Below are 24,792 nucleotides of genomic sequence, written 5' to 3'. Positions count from 1 at the left end.
ATCATCACCCCCTGTTAAGGAAGTGATTCAAACCTCCCGTTTACAACAGTGTGGTCTTCAAGCCACCTCTGCAGAACAGTATGTTACGATTGAGATCCCTCAAGAACTCATTCGTGAATACTTGTCACAAGGATATACTCACCTGCATCTTGGAGCTATAAGGATGATTCTAACCTTACATGGCAGAAAAGGACTGCCTGTCACCGCAAAGATCGCACTTTTAGATACCACCTTCAAGGAATACCAACATGCGCTTATTGGAGCACATGTATCCACTCTCACTAATGGGAGTGTGATTCTTACAATCTCGCCAGATTTTACTATCAGGCTTACAGATCCGACCCTTTCCCAAAGGATCCGGATACAGATCCAGTTGATTGGTGTTACACAAGACGCCAGTGCTGAACAAGCAACACTCCATCACCAGGTGTTGTACAGAATCCAAGATCACGCTTTGGATCTGAACCTTCCAAACACCACCCATGATGCGCTTTTGATGTTCACAGACAGGAACCATGGTCCGGCCATAGTTAGCATCCCAAGAATGATTCCTCCAGACGAGCTTGCTGCTATAGTACCACTGGAATGGATTACTAACTATGAGAGAGCTTTTCCACAAAGCACTCCTGACGTCCATACAACAGCACCACCAGCGGTCACACGAGAAACTGACGGAACAGTCAGAACGGTTTTTCAAAGACCAGGAACGGAAGGACGACCATCCTTTTCTAGACAGTCATCTTCCAGGAGGATCTATATGATCTCTCCTCTCACTGTTCAACATACCAGTGATCAAGATGACCCCCCAATTCACTACTATGAAGAAGGAAAGCCAGTCTATGTCTCACACGTCAATGGCCATTTCATATGGGATGTTGATCACAGTATGTGTGACTCAGATTGCGACTGCGATGCTTGGGGAGAATCAGAAGATGAGGACTACTACAAAAAGAAGCAGTCCAAGAAGAACAGGAAGCAGAGCTGTACTGCCCCTCCAAAGCTCTATCCACCAGATGAACCTGAAGAACCACCAAGGTTTTACCTAAGGAAAAAGAAAAAGAATATTCTTAGGCCTCAAATCTCAGATCCTATTGCTATACCATGTATAGCAACCCTCAAGCCTTATGAGCAGGAGTTTCCTCCTCTACAGGTTTCTACTGACAGTCAAAGGATTACTCGACGGCCATACATAGCCCCAAAAGGAGTAACCCCACAAGGAGTCCAGTCAACTTCACCTCAAGATGAGGTCCTGAATTGGCAAACGGAGAATGCTGTTAGCCAAAACAAAGTCCTGTTGAGAATCGATCACACCTTGGAAACACTCGTTGAAAAGACAGACAACCTGTCCTCACAAGTATACTCAGTTCAAACCCAAGTTGATGAGCTAAAAAGTAGACTGACCATACAAGCCCAAAAACTTGACCAAGACCTAAAGACTTACATCCAAACCCATTACTTTGGCCCAGATTTCCAAAAGAAAGACCAAGAGCTTATTCGTATTAAAGCCCAGATCAGACAAATCGAACAAGACCAAGCCAGACAACCCAAGCCACAAGCTTTGGCCACAGATCCTTTAGCCTTATATCCACCACAGTATCCCATATACACACCCACTTACATTCCTCCACAACAGCCAACCATAAATGAACCTGACTATGACAACATCTTCAAGACCCATTACCATCTTGCCCGAAGACTACACACAAAGCCTAAGCCACACCCGGTCCAACCTACAAGACCTTCACAAAAAAGGATGCATAATCCACCATGGTCAGAAAGAGAATTTCTCAGAGGAGAAATCTCTGGAGAAAAAACTGAGATAATTTCTAAAGGAAAAGAAGAACAGGCACCAGAAAGAGAGACAATCGGAATGATTAATGCAGACGTCACTTCAAGTGACTCGTTTGAAGAAGTAACGTCTGACTCATCAGACTTTTCGGTTGAAGAATCATCTGAGGAAGATCAAATTGCAGACCTTTCTGCAATAGCAATGGTTGATCAGGCCAACCCAACCTCAGAAGAAGAAGGAGAAGGAATAGTCGTAGAAGAAGAAGATGATAATCCTCCACAGGCTAAGTCCACTCAGACGAAAGCAGGCAACCACTATTTCACCTTCGATAACCTTCCTCCTCACAAGTACAGAGAAAGGTTGAATGATTTTGGAGCCTGGATTGATACCAAGATGACCAGCCCTAATGCAGATATCCAGCAAGTACTCTCTGAGTTTGTCACCAGGATGACCGGCAATCTTAGAGAATGGATAAACACACTAAGTGAGTATGAGCGAATGCAGCTCACTGGTGGAAGTGCTGCTCAGTTTCTAGGAAGGTTGCATAGAGAATTCCTAGGAGACATTGGGATTATCCAGCAGAGAAATTCCCAAGAATATTATGAGATGAAATGTTGTTCACTCAATAAGAAAGATCTTGAAAAGCATTTCAAAAGGATGCAGGCCAAATACTATCCTCTTGGAGGACAGAGCAACTCAACGCTTAAAGAAGTGTATCTTGCCTCACTTCCAAAAGAGCTCCTACCAGAGATACGAAGAACAATGACCATCTACCAGAAGGATATTCCAACAATAACCTTCGGAGAAATTTATCAATTGGCTCTAGCAGCTCTTGATAAGCTCTGCAATCAGCAAGACCTGTTCAAACAATTAGCCAAGAATTCCCTCAAACTAAAGGGAGCATGCAACAAGTCTTATCTGCAGATCAAATGCAAGGATAAAGACTCATGTGATTGCCACACAAAAAAGAAGCACCATTACAGAAGAACCAGACGATCAGATTTCGATCAAAGCCATTTCGGCAGAAGAAGAAAGTTCAAAGGAAAGAAACGGTTCTTCAGAAAAAAGACTTTCAAGGACAAGCGAACTAACAAATGCTTTCTTTGTGGACAAACTGGGCACTTTGCCAAGAAATGTCCCAATAAGAAGCAGACAAGCAAAAGGGAAATAAAGATGCTTCAATCTTTACAAGACGCTGTCTTAACTCGAGAAGATGAAGATCTTGAATCCATCCTTGAAGAACAGTCAGAAGCAGATGAATATACAAAGTATATGCTTCATGATCCTGAAGATAATTCTTCTGATGATGACTACAGACCAATCCACTATATGGCACCTGCTCCGCCTCAGCAGTGGATGACAGAAGGAGGATGTCTTGGCAGCTTAGGTTCCAAAAGAATTGACGGGATCCAACGACCCCACTTCAAAGTCAAACTTTTGGCATCCAAGTATGATGTGCCAAAAAAGGCCGTAGCACTGCTTGATACAGGATCTTGTGCAACTGTTGTCAGGCCCAATCTGTTACCTGATGAAATTTGGGCTCATGACAAGATCTACACAACAGCCAGCCAAGGAAGATTTATTATTGACCGTATTTCCAGAGGAAATATTGGGCTACAGATATTTCCTGAAATGGTGATTTGGCTGAAAGTTCTGGGAAGCTACCTCCCTGAGAAAGATGTCCTGTTTGGTTTTGATGCGTATTACCAAACACAGGGAATGTCAATATGGCCTGAAGGATTGAAATTTAAAAGGAAGTTCTTGCCATTTCTTGAAAACAGAGGCATCTATGAAATTAGCAAGGCTCCTTCAGACTATGAAGCTATTCAGAACAGGTTACTGAAAACTTGTTGTGATAGTCATGACAAGTTTGATCACCCTCTTCCTTTATGGAAGAATCAAGAGTTCTTCATTCAATTGCCCTTCAAGAAGAATGAAGACATCAACCCTACCAAGGCAACCCATTCAGGAATGAATCCTGAAGATTTGAAGTTAGCAAAGGAAGAATGCGCTTCGTTACTGAAGCAAGGTTTAATTGAACCCACAACTTCCAACTGGGCATGCCAAGCATTCTATGTGGAAAAGAGGTCTGAACAGATCAGAGGAAAGAGGAGATTGGTAATTGATTACAAACCCTTAAACCTCTTCTTACAAGATGACAAGTTTCCACTACCAAGGATTGACGCCATAACTCCTCGGCTTAGTGAAGCTAAACTTTTCAGTAAGTTTGACCTCAAAGCAGGATTTTGGCAATTGGGTATCCACCCCAAAGACAGATACAAAACGGGCTTTTGCATACCTGATGCACAATACCAATGGACTGTCATGCCATTTGGACTAAAGGTAGCCCCATCATTATTCCAAAAAACTATGATCAGAATCTTTGAGCCCATACTCCATTCAGCTCTCATCTACATAGATGACATCCTATTGTTCTCAAAGGACGGCCCAACTCATCAGGCCCTTCTGATCCAGTTTACTGAAATTGTGGAAAAATATGGAATAATGCTATCCGAAAAAAAGAGCCTTATTGGTCAGGCCCAAATTGATTTTTTGGGAATGACTTTCAATAATGGTTTCTTCCAGCCTGGAGAGCACATCTCGAAGGAACTGTTAAACTTCCCTGATAACCAACTGACAACAAAGCAGGTCCAACAGTTCTTAGGCATCATCAATTACATCCGAGACTTTATTCCGGATGTAACGAGACACACAAGCCAGTTGTCAAAGTTACTAAAAAAGCAACCCCCACCTTGGGGCCCGGAACAGACGACAGCTGTCAAGCACTTGAAAGAAGTAGCACAGAAACCCCCACCATTGAAGATTCCTAGCAATGGACAACGCATCCTGCAAACTGATGCTAGTGATAGATACTGGGGAGCTGTACTCCTTGAGGAGATTGATGGAACAAGATACTACTGTGCGCATGCTAGCGGACAGTTCAAGGAGTCAGAAAAACACTACCATGCTACATACAAGGAGATCCTCGCAGTCAAAAGAGGAATTGAGAAGTTCAGTTTTCATTTGAGTGCATATCATTTCATTGTGGAAATGGACAATACGTCCTTTCCATCCATGCTGGACACCAAAGGGAAGATACTACCAAACTCACAACTTCTAAGATGGAAAGATTGGTTTTCACGCTATAAATTCACAGTAAAACACATCAAAAGAAACCACAACACCATAGCTGACTACCTTTCCAGACCGACCAAAGAACTTCCACCCAAAGTTCTTCACATCTTAATCATGAATAGAGCTTCACCACCAACCTTCCCTCTTCCAGACTGCCCTCAAGATCATAAGTTCTATAGAAGAGAACCTGGAGCATTTCCTTTTTCCCTTCGACCTAGGACTGCTACTGAAGTCAAGATCCTAGCCGAAAACTGCCTGTTTTACTGGTTACACAGGCTTCTCCTTGTTACCCAAATCACAGCAAAACCTCAACACTTTCACCCTAAAACACCTTATCATATCATACCCACCATCAAAGGTGAAATTCCTGAAGAAATGCTGTGGTTCATGTGGGCGCTCTCTGTTCAGTATGATTGCGCCATCATAGTTCCTGGAATTGCTATGTACAGGATTCTCTGTGACAAAAGCTTCTCAGGAACAAATCTTGAGAAACTTCTCAAGATGTTTGCACCTATTCCATTTTGGAGAGGAAAACTCTTCAGTGCCCTAACAGACCATGACGTTTGGAACATTCCTGATAAGCCGAGACACAGGTTTTACTATGCCTTTGTCTTAAGAAGGCTATTTGCTTCCCGTCAAGAGGTCCTCTACACCAGAAACAACATCAACATTGTTGGTTATTCAAAGATATGGCCAACAGATGAGAAACACTGTCTCAACAATCTGGCCAAACATCTCACCTTCCACAACAATCCTAACGTTGATGTACTCACAGAAGCCATTGAAGGACTCTCACTTTTCTCAGAAGAGGAAGCTTTCTCCTCCAAGACTGTACAGGAAGAATTAAGAGAATTCCAAGCCAACTTCCTTGCTTCATCTGTAATTTATCCTACACCACCACTTTACCAGGATGAACATCCATGGAATTCTCCTCTTGAAAATCAAGCCATCTATGGCTACGGAAATATTGAAGACGAAGAACCAGGATCAAGGGTCTATCCAATACCGCCAAGCCCAACACATGTGGATGCTGGAATTGAAGACGATGATACTGAGGATCAATACACAGAAGGACCACATGACCTTGTGGATGACATTGATGAACATGAGCCCATTACAAAATACAGTCCGTGAAGAATGGGACCCAGCAACAATCATAATGTCCAGAAGTAATTATGATATTTTATCTTTTATAATCATGTAAAATATGGTGTGATATAAAGTAAGTTTGTCCTTTTATAATCATCAAGAGGAGTGATGTGAGATAAAGTTGTCATAATGTAACCGGAGATAAGATTCCTTCTTATCTTTTAGTAGTACGGTCCACGTGTCTGTATTTAAGTAGCTTGCTTAAAGTTGTTTGTCCTGTTGTATGGATAAGATTCCTTCTTATCCTCTACTACCCAAGAGTCTCTATATATAGAGGGCTCTCCCATTGTAAAAATCAGAAGTTGATCTTTCAATATAACCATTGTAAGATATTCACCATGAATACTCTCTAAATCTCTCTCTCTCTGAAATCTTGAGTTTCCAATATGCTTATCTTTGCTTACTAAGTTTCATGTATGCTCTAGGCTTGCCTCAGTCTTGAGGATCCTGCCTATCAGAAATGAAACTGATCTGATCCATGAGAAGTTCCAGTATTGGAAAGAAAGAACATATCGGCATCCATGACGATCTTGTCATAAGGTCCCTTGAATCCCCAATTGAGATGAGTTTAGTGGGAAATCGGGATAGAGATGACAAGATGTATTGGTCCCTTGGTATTTTTTATATTTTAATAAGTATTTTATATTGATAATTAATTTAATAGTTGATTTTTTTATATCAGTAGTAATAGTATAATTATATAAACTTTTATTTAATAGTGGTTCTGCTTTGACCAAATTAACTTCCAATTTTTTCTCTTTCTTCAGAAGTAATTGTTGTTGACTTGCTGAGTTTATAAGAGCATTCTGTTGAAGATTTTGGAATCAATTAATGAATATGATACCAACATTTAATAGCAATTAAGAGAGAGAGAGAGAGAGAGAGACAGAGAGAGAGATCATTGGTTTTGGTCTCTCTTAGGATGTTTGGTTTCTGTTCAATGTCCAAATCCCTTTCATTTGAAAACTTTGCTCCTTCCTCCCCGCAGTTACATGTGCCTTTGTTCCTCTCGCCATATCCCAAAACCTTTTTGTCCATTCTCTTCACCTTTCCAACTCACACATACATAAACAACAACACATTCTATGTCTCAGTTCTCTCCCTTTTTGGGCTGTTTCAACCTTTGGATCCTTCCCATCTCACACTTTCCTCTGCTCTAAGCCACACTCCAAAAAAGTTGTCTTTTTTATCATCTTTCAGGCTCTAAGGTACAAACTTTTTAGCTTTCACGAGTGTTCATGGTTTGTTCTTTAACTGCCCATGTTCTATTATTTGTAGCTTCCAGAATTACTTTACATTGATTTTCATAGTTTTGTTTGTTTATGTATCCTTATGAGATATGATTTCAGCTGAATTGAAATTGAGGCTTATTGTTTGCTTATGTTACTAAGGCTATGCATTTTTTTATGGTTGATTTTCTTTTTAGTAATTAGTAGGGTTTTGGAGTAGTTAATCAATTGGATAATCTTCATGGATAAGGACAAATCCCCTGGTCATGGTGGAGGTTTTCCTCCTTCTTCTGGCCGTTTTTCGGGATTCTCAGCCTCCGCAACCCCTTTTAATGTGAAATCAGAGTTACCATCGTCATCAGCATTGCTTCCTCCTCTGCCAGTTCCGGCTGCAACCTCGGACTCTGCTAGTTTTAGTCATGACATTAGCAGAATGCCTGATAACCCTCCAAGAAATCGAGGCCATAGGCGTGCTCATTCCGAGATTCTCACTTTGCCGGATGATATTAGCTTTGAAAATGACCTTGGCATAGTTGGAGGATGTGCTGATGGGCCCTCATTCTCCGATGACACTGAGGAAGACCTACTGTCCATGTACCTTGATATGGATAAATTCAATTTGCCGGCCGCTACAGGCGAGTTTGGAATTGGGGAGACTTCAATTGGTGGTGCAGCAACAGCAGCTGCAGTAGCATTGAGTTCAGCATTGGCATCAGGAGCCGGTGCCGCCTCTTCAGAAGACAACACTGCTGTTGGGACTAATGGAAGGCCTAGAGTGAGGCACCAGCATAGCCAGTCCATGGATGGATCCACAACGATCAAACCTGAGATTTTAGTCTCTGGCTTGGAAGAGGCCTCAGCAGTTGATTCCAAGAAGGCTATTTCGGCTGCCAAGCTTGCCGAGCTTGCCTTAATTGATCCAAAGCGTGCCAAGAGGTACCATTTTTTAAGCCACACCCAAATTGTTACTTGAATTTAGTGGTGCTTATTTACCTTCCCTAGTCTACTTTCTTGCTATATCTGTCTTGTATGCGGATTTCAATGTATATCTTGGACTGAACTGCTTACATGAAAGGCTTCATTAGCATACCTTTCTATTCAAGTAGATTAACCCTCCACCTTATTCATGATTGGAAATTTTTGTGTTCCTATTATTTACATTTTGTTTTAGTTCACATTTGAAAAAAATTACACTGTAACTAATACTGCTTAGTTGGGTAACAGGATATGGGCAAATAGACAGTCTGCTGCTAGGTCAAAAGAAAGGAAGATGCGCTACATCGCCGAGCTTGAAAAGAGGGTACAGACATTGCAAACAGAAGCAACATCCTTGTCTGCACAATTAACTATCTTGCAGGTGTGTATTAGCTAATCATCTGTATCTGATTTTACAGTGTTTTCTACTTTACTCCACTTGTATCAATTCGCGACTGTGATTTATATATGTTTAAACTTCTATCTTCTCAGTGGTGTGTATTGTCATTATTTACTATGTCGCTTTCTGATTGAAAAGCTCTTTTGGAGGAAAAATAATCAATTCGTTTTGGTATCTTATGAGCAGAGGGATACAGGTGGACTGAATGCCGAAAACAATGAGCTGAAAGTGCGGGTGCAATCGATGGAGCAACAAGTTCACTTGCAAGATGGTAAGATCATGCTCAAAACAACCTTATAATGTTTCTTAACTTATTATGGCACATTTTGATGTATTGTGTATTACTACTTGGAAATTGGAATTTTGTTGAAGTTGATACACTTGTTATACTATTGCCTTCACTTTAGAAACCATTCCATGAAAGTCAAATTTGAATTTTGAATGTGCAAAGGTAGTTGATCCTGAATCTGATCTTATATCTCAGTTGCTATAAGAATCAATTCATTTATATTTTCGTGTGTAGCGCTTAACGATGCATTAAAAGAGGAAATTCAGCATTTGAGAGTCCTTACTGGACAAGCTTTGCCAAATGGAGGAGCACCTATGAACTTTGCTTCATCAGTTGGAGGAGAACAACAATTCCAATCCAAAAATCAGTCCATGCACACCATTTTAGCTGCCCAGCAGTTACAACAACTCCAAATTCGCTCAAGGAAGCAACAGCATCAACAGCAGCTATTCCAGAACCATCAACCTCAGCATCTGCAGCAGTTTCAGCAGCCACAACCACCACAGCAACAACAGGAACATTAGCATAGAATTTTAGGAACTGCACCACAATTACCCTTTAGTTTGTGTTGAGTCTAGAGTTTAATTTAGGACATAGTCATTCTATTATCCCTTATTCAAGAACAGTAGAAATGGTTCTAATAGTTAGAGATTAAGGATCAGATTTTATATCTTTGCCATGCAAACTAGTCTTCTTGTACCTTTAGCTATGGTAATGGATCATGGAGGTAGATTTTTTTTGTTAGTTAAATCTTGCCATCAGTTTCTTATGGTTTCAACTTTCAAGTTCAACTACACTTTTGTTTGTATTGGGTGAGTTTTTTTATTTTAGGCATCAAAACCTAGAGGCTAGAGTAGACAAAAAGATACAAGATAAAGTTGCTTTTCTTTTTTTTCTTTTTCTTAGTTAATTTGAAAGGTATTTTCTAAAATAGTTTTATATATTATTTAAATAAAATGAAACCGCAGATATATCTTGTAATCTTAAAGTTGAGTTAACCTTTCCTCCTAGAATTATGTCCTTGGCCCATATAATAAACGAGGGATTCAAAATCACTAATTTAAATACTTTTTTCATTCCTAATTCCAATCGAAGCATTGATATTTGAATTTTATTACTAAGAATCTAACTATACTTTTACAAGAGATAAAACCATTAAGATTTTTAAAAGAAAAATCTAAAAGAATTCTATTAAAAATAAATATATAGTGTATACTCCGTCGCAGTTCGGTCAGGGCGTGATGGGTAAGGGATTGAACTGGTTGGTTCGAAAGAAATGAGCTTGGGTTTAGGATTTTTAGCTTTAATTTTAAGAATTAAGTTAATATAATTCGTATTTAATGTTTTGTTTGTTAACCTATGTATTCCGTAGTTAATCTTTTGTATAATAATTCACGAAAACAATTGATGATAATATTAACCTGACATTAAACATCAATGGATAGACTCAAATTAAAAAATATAAACACGACTAACATCAAAAGCATCGCATAAACAAAATACAAATTTAAAAATACAAACACGGCGATTTTAAAAATCATTCACTGGCAAACACAAAGACCAAAAAAGACCTACGAACCATCTTCGTCATCTGCACCACTCGGTCCAGCACGCTGAGGACATTGACTCTGACTATGACCCTGAGCACCACAGAGATGGCATATCCGAGGAACACGCATGTCGCGTGAGTCCATTTCATTCAAGTATCGGGTCAATTTGGGCTGACCTTTTGACGTTCGCCTCAAGGCGGGATTAGCGACCAATGTGGGTCCCTCATAAGCAGGCCATGTCTCGGGATCACCTAATGGTGTGAACTCAAATCTATATACCTTACGAACCTCTGTCATCTTGTACACATCATGCACATACAACTGCCAATCGAGACGCTGGTTAGCACAACAAGCAATAACATGGCGACATGGTAGTCGTTCAACCTGAAAGTGCCCACAGTCACACGCCCGTCGCGCAAGATCAACAACTAACACCTTTCCGCTAGTCATTTCGCGCACCTCAAATACTTCATTTCGTCTATCAAACCGGTGCACAACTATATTCCCAGCCTGTTGCATATTTGCTTCTATTCGCTGTTGTGCAAATACTGAGTAAGTAAATCCAGCACGCTTCCGTTCGTGAGTCTCGGCACTTTTCCGTGTAAACAGTTCATTTAACCGATAATATGTTGCTCGAACCAGCGCCAACACAGGTAGATTACGGGCACCCTTCAACACTGAGTTAATGCACTCGACAAGGTTCGTCGTCATATGGCCCCATCGATGTCCCTCGTCGAATGCCAATACCCAATGTCTGAGTCCAATGGCATCGCACCACCTGGCATATGCCTCGCCTCGCTCTTTCAACCTTTTATAGTTGATGTTGTACTCCTCCACCGTTCTTGAATACCCTATGTTGACAACAAGCTTTTGCAAGTGAGGGACTTTGAATGCTCTTAGGAAGTTGCTGCCGATGTGCCTTATACAAAACATCCACCATGCTCTTGGAGGTTGCCAGTCACCTCCGGAACGATTTACTGCTGTCCGGATTGACTCATGCTGGTCTGAAATCATACCCACACCGTCTTTTCTAACAACATACATTCGCAGATTTCTGAGAAAGAAATGCCACGCATCAGCTGTCTCCCCTTCCACCAAGGCAAAAGCGATAGGCACAATGTTCTGGTTCCCATCTTGTGCAACAGCGACTAGAAGTGTACCCTTATATTTTCCGTACAGGTGTGTGCCGTCAACCTGAACTAGGGGCTTGCAATGCCTGAATGCCCTAATGCATGGATTGAAACTCCAAAATACACGATGAAGTATTTTTACACCATGCGCCTCCTCATTCCCGTTGTGCAGTGGTCGTGTTTCTATTTGGACAACTGAACCAGGCATCTTTTGAACCATGACCGAGAGCCACCATGGCAAGGCTTGGTAAGAATCCTCCCAACCACCGAAAACTTTGGCTATGGATTTCTGCTTTGCCAACCAAGCCTTTCGGTAACTGATGGTATAGTTAAACATTGACTGAACTTCCGCTATTATAGATTTCACCTTGATGGACGGGTCAGTCTCGACCATTGGTCTTATCGCCTCAGCAACTGTATCCGAGTCCAACTTGGAATGATCTTGTGAAATCGTTTCTATTGTGCACGTGTGCCTACCGTTGTATCTGCGTATCTCCCAACAACCTTTTTTCTGTATCAAGCTGGCTCGGATAAGCCAGTCGCACCCACGCCCATACATTTTGCATTTTGCATAAAACGTCTGTGCCTCAGACTCATACACATCATAGTCAACTCCTCTAGAGATAGTGTAACTTCTAATTGCTGCGACGACTGACTTTCTAGAACTGTATTCCATTCCAATCCGGAACTCTCCGTCCTCATAATCAGTAACACCTACAGAAAGCCGAAATCATCGTTTATTTATCAATTCAAAGTATAAATTAGCAAAAACTTATTATTTAGTCAACACGTACCTATGTTTGCATATTCCGGAAATTCCGGGGCATGCATGGCGTTGAGATCCAACTCACGCATAAAAGGTGGAACGTACATCGGTTGACTGCTCGAGGGATGAACCACTACATTGTCCGCCGCTACCTCAACTCCCACATCACTATCCTCGTCTTCATCGCCGGCTTCATAAGTGGCTTCGAAGTCCTCTTCACTGTCACTATTCATTCCTTCGTACATTGCAGCTCTATCATCTTTGATATCTAAATCATTTTCAATCCCTACTGCCTCTACGGCTTCAAACTCAACGTACAGCTCAATCTGTGGCTGTCGTATCTGAGTCTGTCGGTGAATTTGAAACATATTCTGCATACTTGCTTCATCAGTGATCGGCATGGTATCAAACTGTATTAGACCACCAAAAATTACAACTGGTTTCCGGTACAAAATTCTGCTCACTCGCATTGACATACCGTTCTCCATGCTTTGACAGAGACCGTTCTGAAGCTCTATTAACGTCATGGTGCACGGAACCACAAATGAAAACGAATTTTGGCACACAAACCTCACTCCCTCATGAGTATTCTGTATTATCTCACCATTGCGATACACTACCAAGTTTGCAGTATCCTCCATTACACTCTCAACACACTCAAAAAACTCTCAAAGCACACACTTGTTCTAAATGAAAATGGTACCGAAATGTTTTATATAGAAGGCAGCATTCAACACGCTCCCACGTGCTGCATGCCTCATCCAATCGCGTGTTGCCACATGTCAGCACGCCCCTGGTGCTGACTCAGCACGCCCCCACGTGCTGCCAGGTGGCCTCCACGCCCCCGGCGTGCTGCATATACCACGCCCCCGCGTGCTGCCAGGTGGCCTCCACGCCCCCAGCGTGCTGCATATACCACGCCCCCGGCGTGCTGCATATACCACGCCCCCGCGTGCTGCCAGGTGGCCTCCACGCCTCCACGCCCCCGGCGTGCTGCATATACCACGCCCCCGGCGTGTTGAACTCTGAACTCGACACAACTCAAGTTCCTTCCTTTCCTTCGTTTTCGAGTTCCTCTGCTCTCATTCTCTGAACCCTTTTCCTGTTCCCTCAGTTGGAGAAAGAAAACACGAAAATCCCCTTTTTCCACATCACAAAGGCATTAATGAATGAGTAAGAAGCTGTAACCCTCACTTGCAGGACTAAAATTCCATCAACATTTAACACTTCCACCTAACAGTAAGACTCATTTCTCAATTATGCATGTTCATTTTTTCTCCGAGATTGGGAATAACTATGTATGCTTTTGCCATGAACCAGGTCAGTGGTTTTGATTAGGGCTAATACTTCTTTCTGACTACTCATTCCTGTTTTTATGATTATGATTCATTTTTGAAAGGATTTTTAGAATAAAAAACATCAATTCAATTTGTGAGTAACTTGTATGATTCTGCTGGCTGTAACATTGTCAAGTTTTTTTTTTTTTAAATATTGGTTATGTTTTTGCTAGGAGTATGTGCATTGAATTGCATGATGGAGATTTTCTCCAATGTTGTGTCTGAGAATTTGCTACTACGGTAGTTATTTTTCTTTGGACCATGCTTGATTGAGTGATTTCCTTGGACTTGTATTGTATGCATTTGATTCCCAGTTGTGAAGCAAAAGAAGACTTTTATAATATTGTTGTCTTATGCAATAATTATGATTCATGCTCTTCGATTAGGTTTGCATATTTATTGATGATATATGGTGTGTGATAAATGCATGAAATTGAACAAATCGAAATAGTGCTTGAAGTATATATTGGGCATGTTTGTCTAAGATCCTAGGAGAAGTACTTCTTTGTTAGTAGTGGTAGAAACAAAGCTTGTTGTGTTTAGATATAATGGTTGAAGTACATTTTATTAGAAGTGTTAAATTATTTGGGTGAGAAACTTAAGAAGTACTTTTCTTGAATTATTTGGAAAAGGGTAACTATTGTTGCAGTATGTTGGCAACACAAGCAAGGCTTTTGCAGGCTTTTGAAGTTTAGAAAATTGGCCTTCATGAAAGATACAAATGATGATGTATGTTGGGCCTTAAACTATCAAGATAGTGAGACCAAAGGCACGGAAGAGAACAATGGAAACCAATCATGAAATGAGGATGAGTTCCGATCTCTTGTTCATGATTCAGAAGAGAATGGAAGTTTATCTTTTGTCGAACAAGAACTAAGAAATCATGTTAAGAAGGAAATTCATGCAATTGGCAAGGAAACTGATTGTAAGGCTTTGAGGAGGTTTTTTACAAAAATGCGAGAGCAAGAACAGAATTTTTTCTATGATATAGACTTTGATGATAATTTTCAAGTGAAAAATGTATTTTGGCTGGATGTAAAAAGTAAGGCAACATATGATTCATTTGGGGATGTGGTTAATTTTGATACAACATACCTTACAAATAATTATTACATGCCATTTGTTGCATTTACAGGTACTAATCATCATGGACAATCTGTTTTATTTGGCTGTGGTCTACTTTCAACTTACAACGTCGAGGCCTTTGTGTGATTGTTTCAATCTTGGCTTCATTGCATGTCGGGGAATCCTCCTAAGGGTATTGTTACTGACCAATGCACATCAATTCAAGATGCAACCGAGTTAGTCTTTCCAACAACCCGGCATAGGTAGTGTTTATTGCATATCATGAAAAAAGTACCTGAAAAGTTGAATTTTTTGGCTAAACATAATATGCTAGAAGATTCAATGAAGAGGGTAACTCATGACACTGTGACAAGGTGAATTTGAAGACCAGTGAAATCAGTTCATCAGAGAATTCAATCTACAAGACAATCAATGGTTGAGTGAGCTGTACAATGAGCGACATAGATGGTCCCAAGCTTCTTGAAGAATGATTTTTGGGCAGGAATGTCTACTACTCAAAGAAGTGAGACCAAACGTGCTTTCTTTGATGGATATATTGACTCCACTACTTCTTTGCGACAATTTCTTGAGCTGTATGATAAGTTCCTCCATGACAAGGCAGAAGAAGAATTTGAAGCAGATTTCCGGTCATTTAACACTCTGATATCTTGGTTGTTTCTCTCACAAATGAAAATGGAGGTGCATGGAAAGAAAGAAAATGGTTTCCATTTTGGCCTTCTTTCTTATGAGTTGGAACTGTACCTTATTGATGTTGCACAATGCATTAGATGATGTATGTATAGGTATATTGGTATGTGATTATCACTTCTCTAAATAATTTAATTTCTGAATCCAAATATTCCCCCACTTCTGCTTTCAATGCTGTGTGCATATGCGGATGTTTATATTAATATATGATAATAGCAATATCAATTAGTAAAGCAAAAGAAACTGAGAATCACTTTTGTAGCATCAGCACCATGTAATGTCAAATATAATTTTATGATTGAATCCATGAAATTTCAAAGTTGCAGATGCAAGGATAGTTGATCCTGGTATAGGAATTAATTCAAATGTGTGTTGAACCAACTAAAAGAGAAACTTGGATTTGGAAGTGGCAAGCTATGTCAAAGTATGAATCAAAGAGACAAAGAGAGGTCAATATTGGAATGCCACAAAAATAAACGATCATTGAAGCAGTTACATTATGATGATTCATACTTTGTACATGTTTCAACTTCTCTCTATAGACTATTATGCAGTATCATTTTTATATTGTTATTTTAAGCAAATATTGATACTAACTTCTTTTATATGAATTTAAGTCATATTCTCTTCTAATAATTTTAATTATTTGGCGAAACATAGAAATCAACTATTGTAAAATGGAGAATGCTAGGGGGACAATGATTTTATTGAACAATATGAACAACTACCAATCAAATTAAAACATATCACATCTCTAAATTAACCTTCTAAATTTTAGTATTAAAATAACCATCCGTATACTAGTAAAATGAACATCCGATATATCTATTGTTTACATTATTTAATATTTTCATTGTTTACCTATACTTTTCCTTGTAAAATTATTGCAAGCAGCACAAGTTTTTCTATTCCTTTTTTTAACGTGTTTGCAAAATTTTCAATTATTCAAAGTATTATTTATATTCTTCATCGATTATAGGAACTAATTCTACTCACACTAAAAATGACATACCAATTAAGAGATTAAAGAGAAAGAAAAATAAATAAATTCAAGACACATTTTTACATAAAAAATATACATACAAAGATAGAATCAAAAAATAATAAAAAAAATGTATACAAGTCAATCATTCAAAAAAAACATGTACTCACAAGAATTGACTATGTTATATATACACCAAAATCAGCCACCAGTATAAAATACATATTAAAATATAAATACAAATTAAAAATAAATTAAATCACATATATATTTATACACAAATATATTAGTGACTAATTTTAGTTGCTAATTTTGGTGTCCGAGTAGCATTTTTGAAACTCTTTACACGAAAATATGTTATTCGCGTATACTGAGTAGACAAATATGGGTTGGTATTTTTATTATACGAAAAAGAATAAACAGTTAAGTACACGAAATATTTCTCATTTTTTCCTAATCGTTAGAAATATAAAGAAAGTCATTACAAACTTAAAATCCATGTTCTTGATCCTGAAGCATGTTCTAAATATGAATGAACAAAACCCTGATTATTCCAGATCAAATTTGTGATATAATGGTGGATCCTAATACCTGAGATTCTTCTGGCTAGTCCTGCATTGTACTTGTATTCCACTGTATTATTGTACATATACGTACAGGTATGTATATGAATTTATTATGAATATTCTACGTGCACATGAGCAATTCATGCAACGCATCATTATACTATGGATCTATTGTTGAAAATTACCAGATCTGTTAAAATTATCCACATACCAGACATGTTTGCTGTGATTTCTTCAAAGAGGATCCAAAACTCATCATCATAATAGAGTCGTAATGCAGAAAAGTGTTGAGGGCTTTTTAGTTTTTAGTATTACAGTTCAATTTCTTTCAAGAAAAAAATGTAGGAAAGGCATAGCTATGAACAATGTCCTACTCTGGTGCCAAACATATTTAGTCGACATTTTCTCAACATTTCTAGTTATTTTGCCAATTTTGGAAAGCATAGATCATGTTTTGCCGATTAAGATGTGTTATTTGTACTCATTTTGTCTTATACATTGAGTTAACACACAGTCACACACCACTAATCTTGTGTCAGAATCGTGTGTCGACTCAATGTATAAGACAGAATTCTAAAAACAACTCTCTTTACCATTTAATTGCAATTGTATAAACTTTTCTATTTCTCAGAAACTGTACACACTATGGCCAACCGTGGTGGCGAAAAGAAATGTGGATGGATAGAGAGAATAAAATCTGAAGGAGCTGTTCCATATCTTGAATCAGATAACAGTTCAAATTGTTGGTTTACACCTCCTGGATCTGCATTCAAGGTTAGAGGTTCTGATTACTTGAGAACAAAGGTTAAGATCCCTGGTGGTGATTATCTGCTACAGCCTATTGGATTTGATTGGGTCAGAGGTTCTGTGAAAATAAATGAGATTTTGAGAAATCGAAACAACATAGTTAGGAAGATCATTGAAGAGGAGTTTCCAGATAGTGATAATAGGCCTTTTATTTGGGCATTCAACCTTCAACTTCCAACCAAGGATAACTATTGTGCTGTCATGTATTTTGCATCCAAAGAACCATTCCCTGAAGGTTCCTTGGTAGACAAGTTTCTGAAAGGCGACGACGCGTGGAGAAACTCGAGGCTTAAGTTGATTGCTAACATTGTTAAAGGTCCTTGGATTGTAAAGAAGGCGGTGGGCGAGCAAGCAATATGCATAATTGGGAGAGCACTTGCTTGTAAGTACTGTGTGAGAGCAAATTTCATAGAGGTAGACATTGATATTGGATCTTCCATGGTTGCAACTGCAATAGTTCATTTGGCATTTGGCTATGTGAAAACTTTGACTGTTGATCTGGCTTTTCTTCTTGAGGGCCAAACTCAATCTGAGCTACCTGAGAAACTGCTTGGCGCGTTGAGGTTTTGTAGCCTTGATCCTGCTTCTGCTACACCAATTTTGCCTTCACCTTCCATGAGCAGCAGTTCACTAAACCGATCTTTGTCAATGAGGTTATGGAAGTCTATAGGGAATATTCTTCTTCCAGGTTCTCAAGAAGATGGTTTTGCTTCTCCTCCTGCATCTCAAAGCGCTGCCACAAAGGATATTCATGTGAAGAAATGGTGAGTATCTTCAATTCTGATCTCATTTTTCTATTTTCATTTTAGTGATTTCTGTTTTTAGAATCTTGGGAAGGAAAAAAAAATGATGAAAACAATAAAATCATATTTTCTGTCTTCACCTCTTGTTTTTTTCTTCGCAAGATTTTAGAAGCTGAAAACAATGATAATGAAAATAGAAAATGAAAGCACAAACCAAACGCGCCTTTAACTTTTAAATCTTTCAATGTAAACTCTCTCTTTGTGATTCCTTAATCAATGTTCTTACAGCACTAATTAGCCCTTCAAGTAATTCTATAAATTTCCTTCTTGGAATATAATGTAACTGTTTTCTAAACCTGATTTAGACCATTATTTTTAGCCTTTTTGTTACAAACATAGCTTCTTTAAAAGAGATGAATAGAAAAGAGGAGAGAATTGGAAAGAAAGCAATGAATGAATGAATGAGTGCTTTTTATCTGGTTAGCTTATAAATTTGCTAAGTGTTTTGTAAATATCATGATTCAGCATTAGCATTTTGATTATGTTACTGTTACTCTCTTTTGTGTCCACAGATATACTGAAGGTTTTGAAGGGAAATGGAGAGTTTCCATTAAAGTTGGTTATTCTTTTCACAATTTCTTTTCCTATGGTCGAATCCAAAGCATCATCCATTGCAAGAGCTAGCTCTTAGTGTTACTGTTATTATTAATATTATTACTATTTATTTAATATTTTTTATATGGCTGCAGAAAAATACACTTCCCTCAATTCTTTTTAGCTGGATATATAGATCTTTCTTAGTAATAAGCTTATGAAAATTTTTGTAGTTGAGAGATTTTTTGTTATTGTCTTTGGGGCATACCTGTTTTTTGGGAATTCAGAATTGCCTCAACTTTTATGGTGCTACATTGTGTAAATTATCTTTAACAGTGATTCTAGTAGTTATAACTTATAAGTATAATTGGCGACTTAAATCAAAGGAAGAAAGAAGCAACCTCGAGATTTGGCACAAAAACATAGATATATAGATATGATCTAACATTTTCTTGTGACATCTATCATAAGTTAAATCTACATTTCCAAAGCTTTGGGAAAAAAAAAAGACACAAACAAAGCAAACAAACAACCAACTATGATACCAACATTTCTAAACCAAAAAGCAAACATATTATATTAAATAGTATATGCTCAGTCCCTTTAAGAGTTCTTTGTTCAATTTCTGGAGAAAACTGAAGTTAGAAAAACAAACCTAGTGCCGCTCAAAAAGATTAGTATCTTTCGTTGGTAAATAGATGAAAAGAATATCTATGGAAAAAGAAAAGAAAAAAAAAAGGAACAACCTCCATGGCAGCTTGATCTTTTCTTGAGTATCTTGGAAATGGTAAATTCTTATTGCCCACAATTATCTTAACATTTTGTTTATGAGTTGATGTTCAAGGCTAATATCAGTGGATAATAATGAAATTCATCAACAAGCATCTTTCCAAGTATGCAAAATTACAATTACCAATTAATCAACTATATAAACCCAGGTACTAAATCTTCACTCAAATCCAGAGACATGAGTTTCTGTTTGGCTTTAAAAACAATTAGGATTAGGAAATGGTAAAAATACTACTATATCTAATAATAAGTGTGTCATACATGAAAACAATAGCTGACTCTTAGCACACAAAAGTTAGACAAAATTAGCACTATCATTCCCTTAAAATTGATATATGGCATCTGAGAACATCGATCATCACATAACCAAAGATGCAAGCTATAAAAAAGAGAAGATATTGATGGAGCTTTGAACAACTTCTATATTGGAAGAATTAAAATCAAATTGTTATCATGTTGAGTATGCCAAAAGGTAACATCTAAAATCACAAAGATATATTTCTATGAACTTATTATTAGACAAATTCAACATTTCCATTAGGCAATGCACTGATCTGCAATGTTCTGCCATTGCCTGATCCCAAAAACCGTACCGACGGGAAGGATGGATCAGTCACGGATTCGATCTCAAGGAAGTTGAGGTCAACAGCACCAGATCTCTTCAAGCTGAAGATGAAGACAAGTATGATCCAACCCAACAAGGAGAGTGCCCAGTAATTGTTCATACCATGAATCAAACCCCATGCTATAGCATATCCAATCACAATTCCTGATAAATGGCCAAGGAAACTTGCCTGAGGGACAATAATCGAAGTAAAAACAAGCGACTCAAACGGTGCGAAACTGATTGGAAGCGAAAGGAATCCAAAGAGATCCAACTTTGAGGAAGGCTGCTTAACAGCGAGAATTGTCATCCACCCAAATACAACACACGAATAACCAACAGCTGTAATTCGGCGGAAATACTCGAGTTTAAATCTCTGAATCAATATGTGGTACATTCCAAGAACCAGCAACCCTGATAAAACAACCAATACAAGTGTGTATTGCAAATAGTACCCAACACCAAGACCCAAGTGCCCTAATTCCTCTATCACCCCAAGACTCCAAAGTGCACTCATGTTAAAAACAAGATGAATGACACTTATATGGGAGAATGCAGAGGTGATGATCCTCCAATAATGCCCTTCAATGGCAGTCTCATAACTCAGACCAACATGTGAGTATCCAATATTCTTCTTCTGTATGTAGAACCAAATAGCACTGCATATTCCTATGATGCAACTAGTTGCTGGCTTCTCCAAGATCTCATAGAACAAAGGCTTCCCCATTTCCCAAAGCTCCTAACTTTTCCAACCACACTTTTGCAATTCCCCAAAGATCAAAACTTCAGCCGAAAGGGTAGCTTACTTTACAATCCAAACAAGATAAAAAGAGTCTCTTCAATCAGAAGCTCCCAAAAATCAAGGGTTTTTTGTTTTCTCTTCTGCAAACCCCATAAACTATTGAGACCACAACCAAATATACAATCCCTAAATCAAATGCTTAGCTACAAGGGTAGCTAATTTTACAATCAAACAAGACAACAAACTCTCCTGAACCTACGATCCCAAAAAGGATAAAACGCAAAAATTTGCGAACCCCAAGTGTAGAAACAAGAAATTCATCACAAAAAGGGAATTGCAGGGGAGAAAGAGCGCATAAAGATTGTATCTTTGTGGTGGGAGAAGGACAAGGAGTAACACTGAACAAGTTCAATTCAATTAAATGAAATGCTATATGGGTTCTTCGATTGTAGAGACAAATTGAAAAAAGGGTTTTTGGTTGAAGAAAATGAAGGGATGGATCAAATTGGGAAGAAGATCCTCTCACCTGTTGATTTACTAGACGATTCGAGTTCTTCGATTTGGGAATGATGATGATTGATGACCTACGCTTTTTTCATGATCTATAGTAAATTAGTAACTGCAAACAATAATTCATAACAATATATATCTTTTCGGCTATGCTAGATAGGCAATAGGAATTGTAAACAATACAAATAATGGGTTATAATAAATTTTGGTTCATTTTTTAGATATTGGATAAAAATTAGTATAATTTTTAATATTAGAAGTTACGATATTTTACAAAATATTGGGAGCTGTAAAATTCACATAAGACAGATTGTCCGATTAATTTTTTTTAATTTATAAAGATAATATGTAAATTGTGTATTGCATTATTTTAATATTAAATTATAATACACGGATTGCGTATTGCAAATACATAAACTGCGTATTGTCAGTGTAATAGGTGTTCTACATATTGTGTTCATAGAACAGTATTTCCAGAACATGGTAAAACTCTATTTTTTATAATATTAACCGTAAAATTTTATTCACTCTTTAATATTAAAATAAAAAATCCTATAATTCTGGCCCAACAAAGTTAAAAACAAAAAAAAATTTACTCTCAATTACTCTCACTAAAAATTATATTTTTCACATTTCAATTTTTAACAATATTCTTTTTATTCTATTGACTCCCAAATTCTCTCATCGGCGACACTCCATTTTTCATTGCCTACACTGGTCGACGTTAATACGTCCCTCACAGCAAGCATCAGTGTTGTCGCTTCTTCTCTACCCAGCCCTCTCATCGGCGAAAAAATTAAACATATAATTAAAAATGAAACTAACCATTCGCATACCTGTAAATAAAACATCTAGTATAATTTAATTGTATTTGTATATACTTAAATCCAATTTAAAAAACTAAACACCCAATTTAAAATGAAAATAATTATCCTCATACCTAATAAAATAAACATCTAGTATACAACTGTACCAACTCCACGCCTACAACACCAACCACAATATTGGCTTGGGACTTATAATCGCAACGATTGTGAACAGTAATCACGAGACAACAACAGAAAGGGACTACGAAAGGCACATAGGACAGTAAAAAAAAACAGACGGAGGTGTAGCTATGGCCACGTCTAAGAGCAGTGCGGGTACAACAGCTACAATTGTGACGGCACGGGTCCGGAAGAGAGCTGTGTTCGGTTGCGTCTGTAAAGGGTGGAGGGATAGCTACGTTCTGCTACTGAGTGCGCATGGGACAGTGAAAGATCCAAACAGGGGTCCGGCTATGGCCGCGTCCGAGAGTGGTGCGGGTACAGCGACTACACGAGTGCAGATAAGAGCGGCATTCGGTTGCGTATGCAAGGGGTGGAGTGACAGCAGCATTCTGCTGCGTCTGAACGGTATGAGGGGAATGGCGGCGTTCTATTGTGGTGGTGTACCAGATATGAAAGATGTATAGTAAGCGATGAACGTAGAGCTCTGAAGTAATCGTATGAATGGACATTTGGACAGGTTTATAAGTTACTTTTCTATTTTTAACTTATGAAAAGGTATAGCATTAATGTTTGATACAATTTTCAATTAAATTACAGCTTTTTAAAAAATTATTTTAATGTTTATGGAGAAGTTAAAAAAATGACTTCTCTCATAATAAAAATTTTTTTATCACTTTTTTCTTAAAATAAGCACTTTTAAAACTAAAAAAAGAACATAAAATAATTTATTTATAAGTTACTTTTAATATAAATATTTATTGTTTAAATTAAATTTTCAAAAAAAAACTTAATTAAGTTGTTTATTCAAACTAAATCTTAATCTATTATTTATATTGTATACTATATACATTATTTTTCTATCCTTTCTCATATTTTTTTGTCTTTCAATATCAACAATTAAAAAAAAACGTTTTTTTTATGTTTTATTTTATTTCAATCCAAGTATAATTACATAGATAAACATATTTCATGTAAAAAAATAAATAAATAATAAGGTATCTTCTATGTTCTATACTTTCATGTCAATTTCGATACGTTATTAGTGCAATGTTTCATGACATCATTCATTTAAAAATAGTTTGAGAGCTTATGTTCTTTCTTTTTATTTTTTTTTTATTTTTATTCTGAGCGAAAATTGAACCAACAAACACACTTACATGCAAATAACAAGACTTAACAATTTCTATAATTTTTGTTGGATAGATAATATTTTATAAATTTAATTTCAATGATCAATCAGTGTAAGATAATTAATTGTGTATTGTATATCAATAAAATTAATTATTTTTTAAATTTATTATTTAAAAACTTATCTAAATATATAAATTTTATAAATGAATGGTATAAAATTATTTTCATAAATAACATTACAAAATTAAATTTATATTTTATAATCAAATTCTCTATACACTAAAAATTAGGGTAATTTACTGAAATAAATTATTTGGAGAAGAATTTTATCCGAATACAACTTTTGAAATGGCAAGACGCAAATACAATTTTTTATATCTTTATAGAAATCGCTACTGGTAATTGCGGTTTATAGAATAACGTAAACCGCTATTGGCAGCTGCAGTTTACGTGGGTTAACGTTTTACACAAAAACTGCTATAAACAACAACGATTTTTGTTGAGTGTGACATGTGCATAAACCGCTATGTGTTGGGTGGCGTGAACGTAAACCGTTGGAGACATTAGTGATTTACGTTGAGTGTGTTTATAAAATCGTGGAAGATAGCCGTGGATTCCTCATTTGGTGTGAATTTTGAGTTTGGCTAGAGAGAAGAAAATTTGAGATAAGGAGGAGCACTTTGAGAGCGAATTCGGGGTTTCTCAGCGCTGGCCTTCAGCTGGATATCATGACAAACGAACAGAATTTGTACCGACTGAACGACATTGCCCATATTGTCGATGCCATTGTCGACGAGGTTAGTTTTGTTTTAT

The 24,792-nt window shown here is 37.6% G+C and overlaps 4 protein-coding genes and 1 long non-coding RNA gene across 5 annotated transcripts; 3 read left to right on the top strand and 2 right to left on the bottom strand.

Moving 5' to 3' along the window:
* The first annotated feature begins 6,917 nt into the window (after window positions 1–6,917).
* Window positions 6,918–9,744, top strand: LOC130967066 (probable transcription factor PosF21). The gene is made up of 5 exons (XM_057891888.1): window positions 6,918–7,281; window positions 7,500–8,238; window positions 8,527–8,659; window positions 8,864–8,948; window positions 9,201–9,744. Exons 2-5 carry the CDS (start codon window positions 7,544–7,546, stop codon window positions 9,488–9,490), a joined length of 1,203 nt encoding a protein of 400 aa, XP_057747871.1. The 5' UTR covers window positions 6,918–7,281; window positions 7,500–7,543; the 3' UTR covers window positions 9,491–9,744.
* Window positions 9,745–10,537: 793 nt separating this feature from the next.
* On the bottom strand, window positions 10,538–13,053 carry LOC130970246 (uncharacterized). Its single transcript, XM_057896258.1, has 2 exons — window positions 12,441–13,053; window positions 10,538–12,360 (listed from the first exon to the last, which is right to left on the bottom strand). Exons 1-2 carry the CDS (start codon window positions 13,051–13,053, stop codon window positions 10,538–10,540), a joined length of 2,436 nt encoding a protein of 811 aa, XP_057752241.1.
* Window positions 13,054–13,180: 127 nt separating this feature from the next.
* On the top strand, window positions 13,181–15,694 carry LOC130968708 (uncharacterized). Its single transcript, XR_009081727.1, has 2 exons — window positions 13,181–14,791; window positions 14,885–15,694. It is a non-coding gene; the product is annotated as an uncharacterized LOC130968708 (long non-coding RNA).
* Window positions 15,695–17,080: 1,386 nt separating this feature from the next.
* Window positions 17,081–18,645, top strand: LOC130970241 (protein ENHANCED DISEASE RESISTANCE 2-like). The gene is made up of 2 exons (XM_057896252.1): window positions 17,081–17,163; window positions 17,702–18,645. The coding sequence occupies exon 2, from the start codon at window positions 17,716–17,718 to the stop codon at window positions 18,643–18,645; it is 930 nt and encodes a 309-aa protein (XP_057752235.1). The 5' UTR covers window positions 17,081–17,163; window positions 17,702–17,715.
* A 1,762-nt stretch (window positions 18,646–20,407) lies between these two features.
* LOC130965546 (RHOMBOID-like protein 13) lies at window positions 20,408–21,979 on the bottom strand. The gene has a single exon (XM_057890306.1). The coding sequence runs from the start codon at window positions 21,332–21,334 to the stop codon at window positions 20,519–20,521; it is 816 nt and encodes a 271-aa protein (XP_057746289.1). The 5' UTR covers window positions 21,335–21,979; the 3' UTR covers window positions 20,408–20,518.
* Between the last annotated feature and the right edge of the window lie 2,813 nt (window positions 21,980–24,792).

The sequence above is a fragment of the Arachis stenosperma genome, chromosome 3 (genome assembly GCF_014773155.1).
Source record: "Arachis stenosperma cultivar V10309 chromosome 3, arast.V10309.gnm1.PFL2, whole genome shotgun sequence".
Classification (NCBI taxonomy): Eukaryota; Viridiplantae; Streptophyta; class Magnoliopsida; order Fabales; family Fabaceae; genus Arachis; species Arachis stenosperma.
This window is presented reverse-complemented; position numbering and strand designations above follow the sequence as displayed.

What these genes read in the sequence shown, in the direction of transcription:
- LOC130970246 (XM_057896258.1), bottom strand. Translation starts at nt 13,053, where the DNA reads ATGGAGGATACTGCAAACTTGGTAGTGTATCGCAATGGTGAGATAATA. An exon ending in TCCGGAATATGCAAACATAG is followed by an intron (nt 12,361 to 12,440) that starts GTACGTGTTGAC and finishes GGCTTTCTGTAG; the next exon opens with GTGTTACTGATTATGAGGAC.
- LOC130970241 (XM_057896252.1), top strand. Translation starts at nt 17,716, where the DNA reads ATGGCCAACCGTGGTGGCGAAAAGAAATGTGGATGGATAGAGAGAATA.
- LOC130967066 (XM_057891888.1), top strand. Translation starts at nt 7,544, where the DNA reads ATGGATAAGGACAAATCCCCTGGTCATGGTGGAGGTTTTCCTCCTTCT. An exon ending in GATCCAAAGCGTGCCAAGAG is followed by an intron (nt 8,239 to 8,526) that starts GTACCATTTTTT and finishes GTTGGGTAACAG; the next exon opens with GATATGGGCAAATAGACAGT. An exon ending in CACAATTAACTATCTTGCAG is followed by an intron (nt 8,660 to 8,863) that starts GTGTGTATTAGC and finishes TCTTATGAGCAG; the next exon opens with AGGGATACAGGTGGACTGAA.
- LOC130965546 (XM_057890306.1), bottom strand. Translation starts at nt 21,334, where the DNA reads ATGGGGAAGCCTTTGTTCTATGAGATCTTGGAGAAGCCAGCAACTAGT.